At 45.9% G+C, this 16,044-nt stretch overlaps 1 protein-coding gene across 12 annotated transcripts in view; it reads left to right on the plus strand.

Moving 5' to 3' along the window:
- eya1 (EYA transcriptional coactivator and phosphatase 1) overlaps positions 1-16,044 on the plus strand; it is a 223,187-nt gene that overhangs the window by 20,043 nt on the left and 187,100 nt on the right. The window contains exon 2 of one of the 12 annotated variants that reach the window (XM_043689220.1): positions 7,282-7,490. The exons of 10 other annotated variants lie outside the window; for them this stretch is intronic. Coding sequence is in view for 1 of the 2 variants with exons in the window: in XM_043689215.1 (XP_043545150.1) it covers positions 7,564-7,597 (34 nt within the window). In the remaining variant the exon portion in view is untranslated. Of the gene's footprint in view, positions 1-7,281; positions 7,491-7,524; positions 7,598-16,044 lie in introns of those variants that run through there. One more of the 12 variants, XM_043689215.1, reaches the window with a different exon arrangement.

Raw genomic sequence — 16,044 nt, forward strand, 5'->3', positions numbered from 1 at the left:
TTTAGGGTGAGAGGGGAAAGATATAAAAGAGACATAAGGGGCAACTTTTTCACACAGAGAGTGGTATGGGTATGGAATAAGCTGCCAGAGGATGTGGTGGTGGCTGGTACAATTGCAACATTTAAGGTGCATTTGGATGGGTATATGAACAGGAAGGGTTTGTAGGGATATGGGCCGGGTGCTAGCAGGTGGGACTAGATTGGGTTGGAATATCTGGTCGGCATGGACAGGTTGGACCGAAGGGTCTGTTTCCATGCTGTACATCTCTATGACTATGACTTTATGACTCTGAGCAAACAAAAGGAATTCTTATTATTTTCTGACATTATTCTTACTTTGTTGACTGAACACATCCTGCCAAGAATTATGTTTTGGAATTTTTAAAGTTTGGGTGAGAAAGTATTCAACACATCTAGATGCAGTTATCTAATTTGACATAAATAGTTTTTGTTTGCTGAAAAATGTATTCCATTATATGAGAAATGCCAAGAGCTCAGCAGCTGTAAAGAAACTTAATAATTTGTTACTAGTCTTGGTGGTGGGGAGGTAAATTTAGGAGATGATGGCAAAATTATGATTTAACATGGTAAAAAAAAAATCAATTACTGTCTGATTGACAGGGAAATATCAAATAAAACTCTCAAAGAGAATAAGGAACATTACAGCACACGAACAGGCCCTTCGGCCCGTCAAGTCTGCGCTGATCCAGATCCTCTATCTAAACCTGCCGTGTTTTTTCTAAGGATCGGTATCCCTCTGCTCCCTGCCCATTCAAGTATCTGTCTAGATATATCTTAAATGACTCTATCGTGCCTGCCTCTACCACCTCCACTGGCAACGCATTCCAGGCACCCACCACTCTCTGTGTGAAGAACTTTCCACGTATATCTCCCCTAAATTTTTCCCCTCTCACTTGGAGCTCATGACCCCTAGTAATTGAGTCCCCCACTCTAGGGAAAAAGTTTCTTGCTATCCACCCTGTCTATACCTCTCATGATTTTGTAGGCCTCCATCAGGTCCCCCTCAACCTCTTTCTTTCCAATGAAAATAATCTAATCTACTCAACCTCTCCTCAGAGCTAGCACCAAAATTCTTTTGGTAATGTAGCAACCAGAACTATATGCAGAATTCCAAATGTGGCCGAACCAAAGTCTTATACAATTGTAACATGACCAGCCAACTCTTGTACTCAATACCCCGCCCAATGAAGGAAAGCATGCCATACGCCTTCTTGACCATGGTACTGACCTACATTACCACCTTCAGGGAACAATGGACCTGAGCACCCAGATCTCTCTGTGCGTCAATTTTCCCCAGGACTTTTCCAGTTACTGTATACTTTGCTCTGGAATTGCATCTTCCAAAATGCATCACTTCGCATTTGTTCAGATTGAACTCCATCTGCTATTCTTTGCCCATCTCTCCAATCTATCTGTATTCTGATGTATTCTCTGACAGTATCCTTCACTATCTGCTACTCCTCTAATCTTAGTGTCATCTGCAAACTTGCTAATGAGGCAATCTACACCTTCCTCCAGATCATTTATGTATATCACAAACAACTGGTCCGAGCACAGATCCCTGTGGGACACCAATGGTCACAGGTCTCCATTTTTAGAAGGTCCCTTCCTCTACGGTTCTCTATCCATCTAGCTAGCTCACCCTAGACCCCATGCAACTTCACCTTCATCAGCCTACCATTGGGAACCTTATCAAATGTCTTACTAAAGTCTATGTATATGACATGTACATCCCTTCCCTCATCAATCAACTTTGTCACCTTTTCAAAGAATTCTACTAGGTTTGTAAGACATGACCTTCCCTGCACAAAACTATGCACTAATAAGGCCATTTTCTTCCAAATGTAGATTCTATCCCTTAGTATCTTCTCCAGTAACTTCCCTACCACTGACATCAGGCTCACAGGTCTGTTATTACTTAGATTATCCCCGCTACTCTTCTTAAACAAGGGGACAATATTAGCAATTCTCCAGTCCACTGGGACCTCACCCTTGTTCAAAGATGCTGCAAAGATATCTGTTAAAGCCCCAGCTATTTCCTCTCTCGCTTCCCTCACTTACCTGGGATAGATCCCATCTTGTCCTGTGGACTTGTCCTGCTTAATGCCTTTTAGAATACACAACACTTCCTCCCTCCTTATGCCGACTTGACCTAAAGTAATCAAAGATCTATCCCTAACCTCAACGTGCACCATGTCCCTCTCCTTGGTGAATACCGATGCAAAGTACTTATTAAGAATCTCACCCATTTTCTCTGACTCCACGCATATCTTTCCTCCTTTGTCCTTGAGTGGGCCAACCCTTTCCCTAGTTACCCTCTTGCTCCTTATATATGAACTAAAGGCTTTGGGGTTTCCCTTAACCCTGCCTGCTAAGAATATCGCATAACCTCTTTTAACCCTCTTAATTCCTAGTTTCAGATTGGTCCTACATTCCCGATATTCTTCCAAAACTTCATCTGATTTCAGTCACCTAGACCTTATGTATGCCTCCTTTTTCCTCTTAGCTAGTCTCACAATTTCACCTGTCATCCAAGGTTCCCTAATCTTACCATTTCTATCCCTCATTTTCACAGGAATGTACCTCTCCTGAACTCTAATCAACCTCTCTTTAAAAGCCTCCCACATATCGAATGTGGATTTGCCCTCAAACAGCTGCTCCCAATCTACATTCCCCAGCTCCTGCCAAATTTAGCATTCTCCCCCAATTTAGCATTCTCCCATTAGGATCTCATCTTTGTCCATTAATATCCTAAAACCTATGGAATTGTGATCACTATTCCCAAAGTAATCCCCCACTGAAAGTTCAACCACCTGGCCGGGCTCATTCTCCAACACCAGGTTCAGTGTGGCGCTGCCCCAAGTTGGACTATTTACATACTGCTCTCGAAAATCCTCCTGGATGCTGCTTACAAATTCTGCTCTATCCTGACCTCTAACACTAAGTGAATCCCAGTCAATGTTGGGAAAACTAAAATCCCCTATCACCACCACCCTGTTGCTCCTACATCTTTCCATGATCTGTTTACATATTTGTACCTCTATCTCACAGTCACTGTTGGGAGGCCTGTAGTGCAGCCCCAACACTGTTACCCCACCCTTCCTATTTCTGAGCTCTGCCCATATTGCCTCACTGCTTGAGTCCTCCATAGTGCCCTTCTTCAGTACAGCTGTGATATCCTCTCTGACCAGTAATGCACATCCTCCATGCCTTTTACCCCCCTCTCCATCCTGCCTGAAGTATCGATATCCTGGGATGTTTAGTTGCATGTCCTTCCCTCAACCAAGTCTCAGTCATAACAATAACACCATACTCGCAGATACTAATCCAAGCCCTAAGTTCATCTGCCTGATCGACTACACTTTTCGTATTAAAACAAATGCACCTCAGACCATCAGTTCCTCTGCATTCATCTGCCGCTTTCTGCCTACTCCTTCTCTTACTCACACTGACTTCATTCTCTAGTTCCTTCCAGGCTTTAGTTACTACCTCCTTCCTGTCCACTAACCTCCTCATTTGGTTCCCATCCCCCTGCCACATTAGTTTAAACTCTCCCCAAAAGCATTAACAAAAGCACCCCCAAGGACATTGGTTCCAATTGGGCCCACATGTAGACCTTTCAATTTGCAATAGCTCCACCTCCCCCAGAACCAGTCCCAATGTCCCAAAAATCTGAACCCCTCCATCCTGCACCATCTCTCCAGCCACGCACTCATCTGGCCTATTCTGTCATTCTTACTCTGACTCACTTGTGGCACTGGTAGCAATCCTGAGATTACTACCTCTGCGGTCCTACTTTTTAACTTGGCTCCTAATTCCCTAGGTTCTGCTTGTAGGACCTCATACCGTTTTTTACTTATATCATTAGTGCTCATATGCACCATAACAACTGGCTGTTCACACTCCCCCTTCAGAATGTTCTGCAGCTGATCCAAGACATCGCTGATCCATGCACCTAGGAGGCAACCTACCATTCGGGAGTCTCATTTTCAGCCACAGAACTGCCTATTTACTCTCCTTACAATTGAATCCCCTATGACTATAGCCCTTCCACTCTTTCTCCTGCCCTGCTTCACAGCAGAGCCAGCCACGGTGCCATGAACCTGGCTACTGCTGCCTTCCCCTGGTGAGCCATCTCCCCCAACAGTATCCAAGACGGGATTTCTATTTTGGTGGGAGATGACCACCTGCAATACCTTCCTGCTCTTTCTCGGTCTTTTGATCGCCCATTCACTGTCTCCCTCAGAAATCCTAATCTGCGGTGTGACCAATTCACTAAACGTGCTACCCACGACCCCCTCTGCATCACGTATGCTCCAAAGTGAGTCCATCCACAGCTCCAGAGCTGTCGTGCAGTCTAACAAGAGCTGCAGCTGGACACACTTCCTGCCCAGGAAGGGACATCAGCTGCATCCCTGAGTTCCCATGTCGAGCAAAACAAGGGTCTGAGATCTACTGTCATTTTTCCCAGGGTAAGGGATTCAATGACAAGAGGTCACGCATTCAAGGTGAGAGGAGAAACGTTTAAGGGGGATACACGTGCAAAGTATGTTACACAGAGGGTGGGAGGTGCCTGGAACGCATTGCCAACGGAGGCAATAGAGGCAGGTACGGTAGCTTCATTTAAGATGCGTCTGGACAGATGCATACATAGGTGGGGAGCAGAGGGATACAGATCCTTAGGAATTAAGCGATAGATTTAGACAGCAGATTTGGATCGGCACAGGCTTGGAGGGCCGAAGGGCTTGTTCCTGGGCTGTAAATTTTCTTTGCTCTTTATTCTTTCTTTTAATCTTAAGCTTCACCTAAGTTGAAACTAAAGTTACAAAAAAGAAAGAGAAGTTTTTTTTAACCATCTTACCTTAACTTACTAAAATCCTGACCTTAACAACACAACACAGACATCCTTTTTGGTTGGAGGAGGAGGGCAGTTGGGAGACACTACATAGGTGTGTCTTTGGTTCAGCCGCTGCCCAATTAAATCAGCTTTTTAAGCGGTTTGTTTAGCTTCCCAGCAGCCCCCTGGTCATCATTCTCTCTGCCCTCGCAGCAACTAAAATGGAGGCCACAGACTCCCAAGGGAAGCTTTTTAAATGGTTAGTTTACCTTCCTAACAGTCCCCTAGTCCTCCTTCCATCCGCCCTCGCTGTAATTAAAATGGAGACTCTTAACTAGTTTGTCACAATGTTAAGTCTCGCAGTATAGTTACCTCAAAAACATATTGAAACTTTATTGCTGGAACAGCACAGCAGGTCAGGCAGCATCCAGGGAACAGGAGATTCGACGTTTCGGGCACAGGCCCTTCTTCAGGAAGAAGGGCCTGTGCCCGAAACGTCGAATCTCCTGTTCCCTGGATGCTGCCTGACCTGCTGTGCTGTTCCAGCAATAAAGTTTCAACTTTGATCTCCAGCATCTGCAGCCTCACTTTCTCCTCAAAAACATATTGAACAACTCCTGTATGTACAGCTGAATGTTGCATATTTTAAAGAACTTTGGACTTTACTTTTTAGAAATAAGTAGCTATGGTAAACTGCTTCCCTGCATCTTGCAGCATTCACAATCACATCCGATATTCAAACCTCAAGCATTTTGGCAAACCTCATTTATCATAAAGTCTGTTGTTAAGTAGGTATGATTTAAACCCAATTCACCTAACCTGCACATTTTTGGACTCTGGGAGGAAACTGGAGCACCCGGAGGTAACCCACACAGAGAGAACGTGCAAACTCCACAAAGAGTATTGCCCTAGGGTGGTATCAACCCCAAGACCCTGGAGCTGCGAGACAGCAGAGCTAACTACACTGCCACCATTTGCTGGTGGAGATTTTAACATTTAAGCACAAGGTGTTCCAGTATTTTGAAAAGTTTGTTCCTATTTTCTCACTAAGTCAGAACTCTTTCCCTTGAAGGATTCCAATTAGAATCTGGGTCCGTTCAAGAGTCAGATTCAGTTGTAGTCAGTGTGACAGAGACACCAAGAAGGAGACTGCATGTTTGTTGGAGGCAGCCGGTGTAGAGGGTACCTACCAAAGGACTGCTGATCGCTCAGCCAGTTAGAAACAGGGAGTAGAATTTCCAGGTAGACCAAGCGCTGATATTTCACAGTCTCCAGTCTTCATGGCTCTGGGGAGCTCCAGATGAACTGAGAAAGGCAGGAGGTCACTGCCTGTATGGAATAAATGGGGACTTACTGGAAACCCAGGGCCATCTATATGTCAGTGCAGCTGAGTGTGAGGTAGAAGGAAATCTACAAGCAGCTGCTCACTTGGTGTCACTGAGAATGGTTAGAGTCTGGGAGAATGGGGCACTGCCAGTTGAGGACAGACTGTTAAAGAACCTTTATTGGTCAGAGTATTGAGTACAGGAGTTGGAAGGACATGTTGCAGCTGTTCAGGACATTGGTTAGGCCACTGTTGGATTATTGCGTGCAATTCTGGTCTCCTTCCTATCGGAAAGATGTTGTGAAACTTGAAAGGGTTCAGAAAAGATTTACAAGGATATTGCCAAGATTGGTGGAACTGAGCTATGGGGAGAGATTGAATGGGCTGGGGCTGTTTTTCCTGGAGTGTCGGAGGCGGAGGGGTGACCTTATAGAGGTTTATAAAATCATGAGGGGCATGGATAGGATAAATAGACAAAGTCTTTTCACTGGGTTCAGGGAGTCCAGAACTAGAGGGCATAGGTTTAGGGTGAGAGGGGAAAGATATAAAAGAGACCAAAGGGGCAACATTTACACACAGAGGGTGGTACGTGTATGGAATGAGCTGCCAGAAGAAGTGGTGGAGGCTAGTACAATTGCAACATTTGAAGGGCATCTGGATGGGCAATGCAGGATTACAGGGCTGGGGTGGGGAAGATGTGTTTGGGTGGGATGCTCTTCGGAGCGTCAGTGTGGACTTGATGGGCATGGAATGAGCTGCCAGAAGAAGTGGTGGAGGCTAGTACAATTGCAACATTTGAAGGGCATCTGGATGGGCAATGCAGGATTACAGGGCTGGGGTAGGGGAGATGGGTTTGGGTGGGATGCTCTTCGGAGCGTCAGTGTGGACTTGATGGGCCGAATGGGCTGCTTCCATGCTGTAGGGATTCCATGATTCTACTCCAAATGTGACCCGACCAATGTCTTGTATGGCTGTAACATGATGCCCCCATTCCTGTACTCAATTTTTTGACCGTTGAAGGCAAGCAGGTCAATGCCCTCCTTCCCACAGCCTCTAACTGCGATGCCACTTTTGAAGAACTATGTACCTGTACCCCTTAGGTCTCTCTGTTCGACTTGTGAGGAGGTGAGCTCTCACTGAGGACATTCTTGAAAGAAAGAGTGACTACTGAGGACATCTCAAAGCTAGATCTTTGAAAGTGAAGAAATCTAATCTCTCGTAAAGGAGGCAAGATTCTAATGAAATTGGGTGACTCACGGTGTTTTGCTGAGAAATCTGAGGGATACGTCTTGACTGCAACTGTTGCATGGTAATGCTGTGTGGGCTCTATTTTTGACTTTGATCTCCAGCATCTGCAGTCCTCACCTTCACCTAGTCTATTAATGACTAGGGTCAATCTTACTTTTTTTGCCAAAGGTGAGTTGTGTTTAGATTTTGGAGCGATTTCCACCACACCTTTTCTCAGAATGTCTTACCAAACTTGCTTTGTTAATTACCTACCCCTTCCACGGCATTCTTCACATCCCGGCCTGTGTCCATCTTACCATACACCGTTCCCACGATGACACACCACAGGAGGTGCACTGCCCGTACCATCTATAAACAGCACCCAGTTGCACCCCTGGACAAGGCCAGTGTCTGGAGCTGTCCTGCACCATGGTCCCTGGAAATTGGGGAAATTGGCACTCGGCTGTGTGGGCATGGTCCTGGAGATCCCACTGGGCAGGGTGGTGCAGAGGCAGGACCTCTTCTTCCCAAAGGATCGGCAGTGTCGGCCTGGTCTGAGGATGCCCACTGTTTCCATGCCATCTGGAGGAATGCCCATCATGCTAGGTGGAAGGTCAGTACCCTTCTGCACTCTGTCATTACAGGTGCCATCAACTTAATCACTGTACCTCTCACTCTCACTCCACCTCTGCTCCGATACCCACATGAGCTCCTGCTTTACCACCCCTCATGCTATTACCTGCCACACCTCCAATCATTTCCCACCACCCACTTCAATCCTGGAACATCACCCACTCTGCATGCCCCTCTGTACTGTCTACTCACTCACTGGGGACACCCCCCTACCTGTGCCAACAGTCACAGCTGTGCCACCCATTATCACCTGTCCATGTACCTGTCAAAATGTCTTTGAAATGTTATAATTGTACCAGCCTCCCCCACTTCGTCTGGCAGCTCGTTTCATACACGCACCACCCTGTGTGTAAAAGTTGCCGCTTAGGTCCCTTTTATATCTTTCCCCTCTCACCTTAAACCTTTGCCCTCTAGTTCTGGACTCCCCAACCCCAGGGAAAAGAACTTGTCTATTTGCCCTACCCATGCCCCTCATGGTTTTGTAAACTCTATGTGGTCACTTTCAGGAGGAGAACAGCCCCCAGTTGGGCAGAAAGAGTCAACACAGGTGGGTGATGCTGCCTGACTTCAGGTTCCTCGCTCTTTCCATGGAGAGTGTGCTGGCAGTGACGCTTCCGAGTGGTTGACTGACTGTGGCCACGTCCCCAGACTGGAATGAGAAGGTGCCCTTGACTTCCTGTGCCAGGACCTTTTGGCTGTAGGTTATCCCCCTTGACCTGAATCCCACTGACAACAATGACACACTTTCCTGACTTCGTGTCTGCGCTAAAACCCCATGACAAGCTCAAAGTAACAGGAGCTTGTGTACTCTGGCTGAGGAGGCAAAGCAGAGCTGCTGTTTGCGTGCACAATATTTCTGTTCTTTTTTCCATCGAAAAGTGAACAACAGATATCCTCTTGTTTCACCATTGCACTATCAAACTGTTATCTATTGACACATGTTCCTGACTAAACATGGAAGTTTTATTTAGGAATGGAGTTTCATCATTATCCCATAACATTGGTTTACTTAGCAGACTGAACTCTGTGCATTGAATAAAATAATTATGTTAATGAAAGACAACTCAGGTGTTTGTTATAGTGAAGAAGCTGTTTTGAGAGACAAATGGGATTGGTTTAGAGTGGCATCAGGGCTGGCACAGACATAGTGGGCTGAAGGGCCTGTTCCTGAGCCAAACTATTCTATCTTGATGTGAGCTTATTTCTTTACCTCCCCACGACCTCTGGAATGTTCCAGCTGATGTTGTGTCATTCAGTTGTACATGGGGACCCCAAAGTAATAATCTGGAATGTATAGATTGAACAAACACTAGTCGTAGTCATTACTTACTCTTTTGCGTTTTCCCTGTGCATTGAGTTTTGTTTCCGAGACAGACATCTCCAGGTTCCTTCTTCTGAAGAAGTCTTGATGATTAAATTCCAGGGGAGGAATTAAATTCCAGGGGAGGAAGAGCGCCTCATCTTCCGCCTAGGAACCCTCCAACCACAAGGGATGAACTCGGATTTCTGCTGGACAAACTTTCCTCATTCCTGAAGAAGGGCTTATGCCCGAAACGTCGATTCTCTTGTTCCCTGGACGCTGCCTGACCTGCTGCGCTTCTCCAGCAACACATTTTCAGCGTTGATGATTAAATTGTAAAACGTTGAATTTTAATTTTACTCCGACTGGATTGAATCCCAACATATATTTTGGTCTCGCTACAAAACCACGCTTCCTATTTTTCATCCGAGTTAAGACCATAAGACATCAGAGCTGAAGTAGATCATTCAGCCCATTCAGTGAGGTCATGGCTGATCCTCAACTCCACTTTTCTGCCTTTTCCCCATAACCCTTGACCCCTAACTGATTAAAATCGATCTCACTCTTGAATATGCTTAATGACCCAGCCTCTAAAGCTCCATACCCTGTACAACTTCACAGATGGACTACACTCAGAGAATAAATTCCTCCTCATCTCAGTCTTAAATGTGTGATCCCTTCATGTCTTCAAACAATTCCATCTGAAGAGAGGTAATAGTTTTGGAGGTATCCTATCCTGATCTGTAACACACACGACTGCAGTCCTATATTTTATAACTCCAGAGGTCAGTTCAATTCTTATCGATAATGTCCATTTAGGAGAGAGCATCACTGTGGTCAGTATAGCAAGCACTGCAGGTTTGTGGCCATGGTAGAAAAATCACAAGATTTGATTAATTATTTCACATCATGTGTGTTCTCTGAATTACCCTACAAGAGTGATTTTAGGTTAGCTATGCTGTGTACACAAATTAGGAATGGGAGTAGATGATTCAGCCCTCCTCTGTCATTTAACATGATCATTGCTGATCTTATCTTGGTCTCAACTCCACTTTCTTGCCTGTTCCCACAGCCCTTTATCAGAAACATATCTATTTCTTTCTTGAATCTACAGCTTGATTCTGCCTCCTCTGCACTGTGGGACAGTGAGTTCCACAGAGTCACAATCCTCAGAGATAGTTTCTCTTCATCTCTTTTGAACCTACCTCCTCTCACCCTATATGATTAGATAACTTAGTGTGGAAACAGGCCCTTCGGCCCAACAAGTCCACACTGACCCTCCGAAAAGCAACCCACCCAGAACCATTCCTCTACATTTACCCCTTCACCTAACACTCCGGGCAATTTAAAGTGGCCAATTCACCTAACCTGCACATTTTTGGGCTTTGGGAGGAAACCAGAGCACCCGGAGGAAACCCACGCAGACACGGGGAGAATGTATAAACTCCATACAGTCGCCTGAGGCAGGAATTGAACCCGGGTTTCTGGTGCTGTAAGGTAGCAGTGCTAACCACTGTGCCACCGGCCCCCATCTATGCCCTCTTTTTCAAGACTGTCCCACAAGGATGCTCATCTGTTCAACATCCACTTTATTAGTCCCCCTTAGCATTTTATATTCTTTAATCAGATTCTCCTCATTCTTCTGAACTCCAGTGAGTATAAGCCCAAGTTGTTCAACCGCTCCTTATACAACAGCCCTTCCATCCCTGGAATCAACCTGGTAAACCTCCTCCAGTGCCACCACATCCTTCCTCAAATAAGGAGACCAGAACTGGACACAGTGCTCCAGGTGTGGCCTCACCAATACCTTATATGATTGTAACAACACTTCTTTTATAATCGAGTCCTTTTGCAATAAATGGGAGAAAGTGAGGACTGCAGATGTGGGAGATCAGAGTTGCGGAGTGTGGTGTTGGAACAGCACAGCCGGTCAGGAAGTATCCCAGGAGCAGGAGAATCAACGCTTCAAGTATAAGCCCTTCATTCGGAATTCTCCTCCTGGGATGCTGCCTGACCAGCTGTACTTTTCCAGCACCACACTCTTCGACTTCTGCAGTAAATGCTGAGATTTGGTTTGCCTTTATTTTTATACAGGCTTGTATAATACTTCTGTTTATGAAACTTAATTTATTGCCAAAAAAAATCATAAGACTAACATCATGTTTCTTGTTAGTATTATAAAGATATTAATCCTGTATGTCTGTATGATGGGATTATACATATCAATAACATTGTGACAATTTGTATCCCAATGATTTAACCAACACCCAAACTCTTTCCACATTAGTTCTATATTTGCAGAACTAAAATTTGTAAGTATTTATTTCATTTCAGTGCATTTTAAATTGTTGTATAAAAGTCAAACACAGTTTATGACTAAACAGCAACTTCCAGAAGTTCAACGTAGTTTTGCAAATAACCTATTTCCATTTACTGATTACAATCAGAGCCTGTTCAGGACAGCACAGTAATAGTAAAAGAAAAAGTGAAGAAATTAGTAACAATCTTTTGAAGAAATGTTGTTCCGAGTTAACTATCTGAGGTTAGATTAGATTCCAGACAGTATGGAAACAGGCCCTTCAGCCCAACAAGTCCACACCGACCCTCCGAAGAGTAACCCTCCCAGACCCATTCCCCAACCCTACATTTACCCCGACTAATGCACCTAACACTACGGGCAATTTAGCATAGTCAATTCACCTAAACTACACAGCTTTGGATTGTGGGAGGAAACCGGAGCACCCAGACACGAGGAGAACGTGCAAACTCTACACAGACAGTCACCCAAGGCTGGGATCGAACCCGCGTCCCTGGTGTTGTGAGGTAGCATTGCTAACCACTGAGCCACCTGATGAACAATCCCAATAGAGATGGTGGGCTGAGTATTCCCAACATTTGACTTGGTCCTAATTTGAGGGAGTTCCATGGGGAGTTTCTCTCAATTAGCGCTCATGATTTTTCTCGTGCATTTTGACAGTGGTCACCTCATTAACTACATTCTGCAGTACTGCTGTCTTACTATTGTGCACCCACCTGAGTGGATGTGCTTGCCTGTGCTGGGACCTGCTGGGTTTCAACATCATATTCAAACCCCAGTTCTGCACCAGGTCAGACCCTACAAGTGGGAGTTGTCACCGAGATGCCAATTAGACGGTGGCTGGGCCGGTGTGGAGAAGAGGGGGGTCCTTTTTTTTTGTTTTCGGGATTGCCAAAGGAAACCAAAGCACTGGAACCTGACCAGCACAATGGAAAGTGACAAAGGGAGTATTGCACGGAGTGAGTCACAGCCCCCCCCCCCATGTCTTCCTGTGCTCTATTATCTCCAACTCCTGTGCAAAGTTATCCCTCCTTCACAATTTATGGCCTCTCTATGTCACCAATTCTCATAATTAATATTGCACATTTCCTCAGCACAGTCCAGATCCCTGATAATCCCCCTTGTCGTTCAGTTACCATCCTCCCCAAGACCTAGCTCCCTGCCTGACTTGGAATGGCAGCCCTGACAATAACTGACCAAACCCACAGATCCCCATCCACCACCCCTGTTCCCCCACCCCAGGGGTGATTCTCACCCCTTCTCAAAGGGGTGATTCCCACAACCACCACCACCACCACCACCCCCCCTCAAAAGGGGTGATTCCCACCTTCCGGAATGCTGAGGAGGTTTGGATGTACAAGAGTGGTCCCACCTTGCTGTCATCTCCTTCAGATGCCTGAAGCTCAGTGCAGGCACAACTGAGGATGACCCGGGACACAACCGTGTCTTCTGCACCCTGAAGGAGTGGCTGGCCATCCCATCGCATGGGTTGCCAAGGTCACACCATGACATAAGTGTGCCTGGCGTGTTCTGAACACCCACTGGGGATCTGTGCGGAATCCCAGTCCCACAGGACTGTTACTGCTTTGTGTAAGGTCGCAAGGCAAAGCTTTTCACTGTGCCTCGGTACACGTGACAATAAATTCAATTCAATTCAATTCAAGGTCATGCTGCCTCATCTCTTTTCCCTGGGGTGAGGTCAGTGCTACAGCCTGGCAGTGGGATTTTACAAAATATTGCTGCCTTCCCCGAGGTGCAGGGCACTATTACACTCACTGCATCGAGAGCACCATGTTATAATGAGGTTGAACTAAAAGGAAAGGGTACCACTTAATGGGCACCTCATCACTGTCACATTGCTCAAGGTCTGTGCCCGGTATCCTGCCAAGATGCCTATGTTCTTGATAACAGGCCAACTCCTGCTTCATTCAAAGGGCCGAATGGCTTCTTGTAAACAAGACCTAGCCCCTCCAACCAGGGCTGATGGCTTCTTTAAAGAAACCTCATGCCTGAGTATGAACACAGGCATGGTGGAGCCCACTGTTCCACCAAGGCCATTAGGAAACTGTAGTAGGGTGGCTTATACTGTGGTTCCAATCAATCTGGACAAGACTTCAGACAGAGTCTGCTCCTTCATCTGTCCTGGCTGTCCACAACTGAAGCAGGTAAAGAGAGAGTGGCCTGGACACTGAGGAGCTGGGAGAGCAACCATCTCCATCAAGGAAAAAGCTGAGGACTTTGAAGGGGAAGAATATCACTGTCACCATGATACAGCATCAGGCACAATAGACAGAACAGAATTGACAGCTGAGATATTCTGAGTGATTGGAGCACTGTGAATGCATCGTTTTGTGGTGGCAAAGGCCAGCAGTCCCTGTTGGTTCACAAGAGTAAATGCAGCTGTTTTAATATATCTTTCTTCGGTTTTGTGCAATAGAAGTTACTGTTTATCAACTGTTTGAGTGCCTTCTAACATCTGCTACTCCCACATTCAAGAAAGACAGCTTCATCTGTTCCGCTGGGCATTTGGGGGAAAAACTGAGCACTCATTCAGGCAGCGTTCTGACATCACCTGGCAGTAAGATTAGGTTTTGAGGCTTCCTTTCAAGTCAGTTGTTGAAGAAGCCTCACCGTGCATTGGGCCATGGTGACTCTCGGTCTACAGCATCCAAACACAGACTCATCTCAATATACAGCCTTCAGCATCTAGAATTTCACTTACATCACTGAATGAGCAGGTCATTCTTTAGTTGACTTCACGACAACATCCCAAGTTACGAAGTTGGTTCTACAAACCTCTTTTCCAGCCAGTTCGGAAGCCCAGTTTGGATGTTTGTGGACATTGCCCATCCTTAAATAAAAGTGCACTCCCTTATAAGGCATACAGGGTTAACCTTTAACCCTGGAAAAATATGCAGTTATGGATGAGGATTTACATGCGTACACAATGTGGCTATAAGTCTGGAATACAGGTGGAAGTAAAGACCATCACAAAACAATTTCGTTAATTTGTAATTTCCTCACCTCGGTTTTGTCTTGGCTGCAGTGATGAATGTGAGGGAGGTCTGAAATCTACAGCTATTTGGAGATAAACAAGGCCATGCAACTATCTATTTTGGGATTAATGAAGGAGCAGCTTAACTGTGACATAGTAACCAGTTAACCTGGTTCCATTGCTAAACCGAGAGTTGATCAGACAGCTGCATGTTAATAATTATGGATGTGTGATTCTACCGATAGTATACTGTCATCTCTGCTCCCTGAGATTGTTTCCATGTTCCTTGCCTTCACCCCATAGCTAGGTCCAGCCCAGGTCTCTGCAACTGCGCTAGAGGGAGCCATCTTGTCGCAGAGCTGGTTAGTCTGGCAGGTTTGGGTGGATGAGCCCAGGGTTGTTAATGGCTAGAGTGCTGGAATTGTCTTCCCCAGCTACAGGCTCACTGTTCCCCAGTTACAGGCTCAATTTTCCCCAGGTCATGGATTCAGAGTTGAGGAGGGCTGGCTGGGTGCAGGTAAAGGGATCCAGGTCTTGGGGAGTGTCCCGAGAGGAGTTTCTTCAGGTATGTGCATATGTGTATGTCTCTCTCTGTGTCTGTGTGGTTCCTCCTTTGCTACCTCTGAGAGGAAGGAGCAGCAAGGTTGCTAGTCTTGCTGTCCTTTCCAACACTACCCAAAGCCCTCTTGCTGAGGGTGCAGGTCAGTGCACATGCTGCTAAGCCTGGCTGCCCCTGATGGCACCAACCTGCCAATGATGCCAGCCAGGCAAATACCAAACAAAAAGAATAGACATTGCTGAAAAGTTCAGGAGGTCCAGCAGCATCTCTGGAGAGAAATTAGAGTTAACATCTTGGGTCCAGTGACCCTTCTTCTGCAGATTTTCTCTCCACAGATGCTGCCCGAATTGTGGAGTTTTTCTAGCAATTTCAGTGTTTGTTTCTGATTTCCAATATCTGCAATTCTTGTTTTTTTAGTTCAGTCAAATACCCAAGCCAGCATGGGTACCAGTAACATTGGACTCCTCCAAGCTCTGATTCAGTTTACTGAGAGCTGCTATCTTTGTGCATGTACACAGCGTTATTAATGGCTGAAACCACACAGTGATCTTCTGCCTGGGGTCACTCAAGGCCTGGTCTCCAGCAATCCTTCGAATGTCAGCACCCTGGACTGTTTCTTCCTTGAGCAGCTGAGGAGACATGGCAGCCACATGTTCATTGGAATATGCTCCCGAGTCTAATCCTCATCGAGTACCCAGCGAGGTGAAAGTCTCGGAGTTGGTGGAGGGAGCAGGAGAATGCTATGCCAGTGCATCCCCTGAGGGGTCAAAGTGCAGACAATGGGGTGAGCTGTTGGCATTGTGAGAACAGAGGCTGTGTGAGTGCCAATGGT

Source organism: Chiloscyllium plagiosum, chromosome 4, assembly GCF_004010195.1.
Source record: "Chiloscyllium plagiosum isolate BGI_BamShark_2017 chromosome 4, ASM401019v2, whole genome shotgun sequence".
NCBI lineage: Eukaryota > Metazoa > Chordata > Chondrichthyes > Orectolobiformes > Hemiscylliidae > Chiloscyllium > Chiloscyllium plagiosum.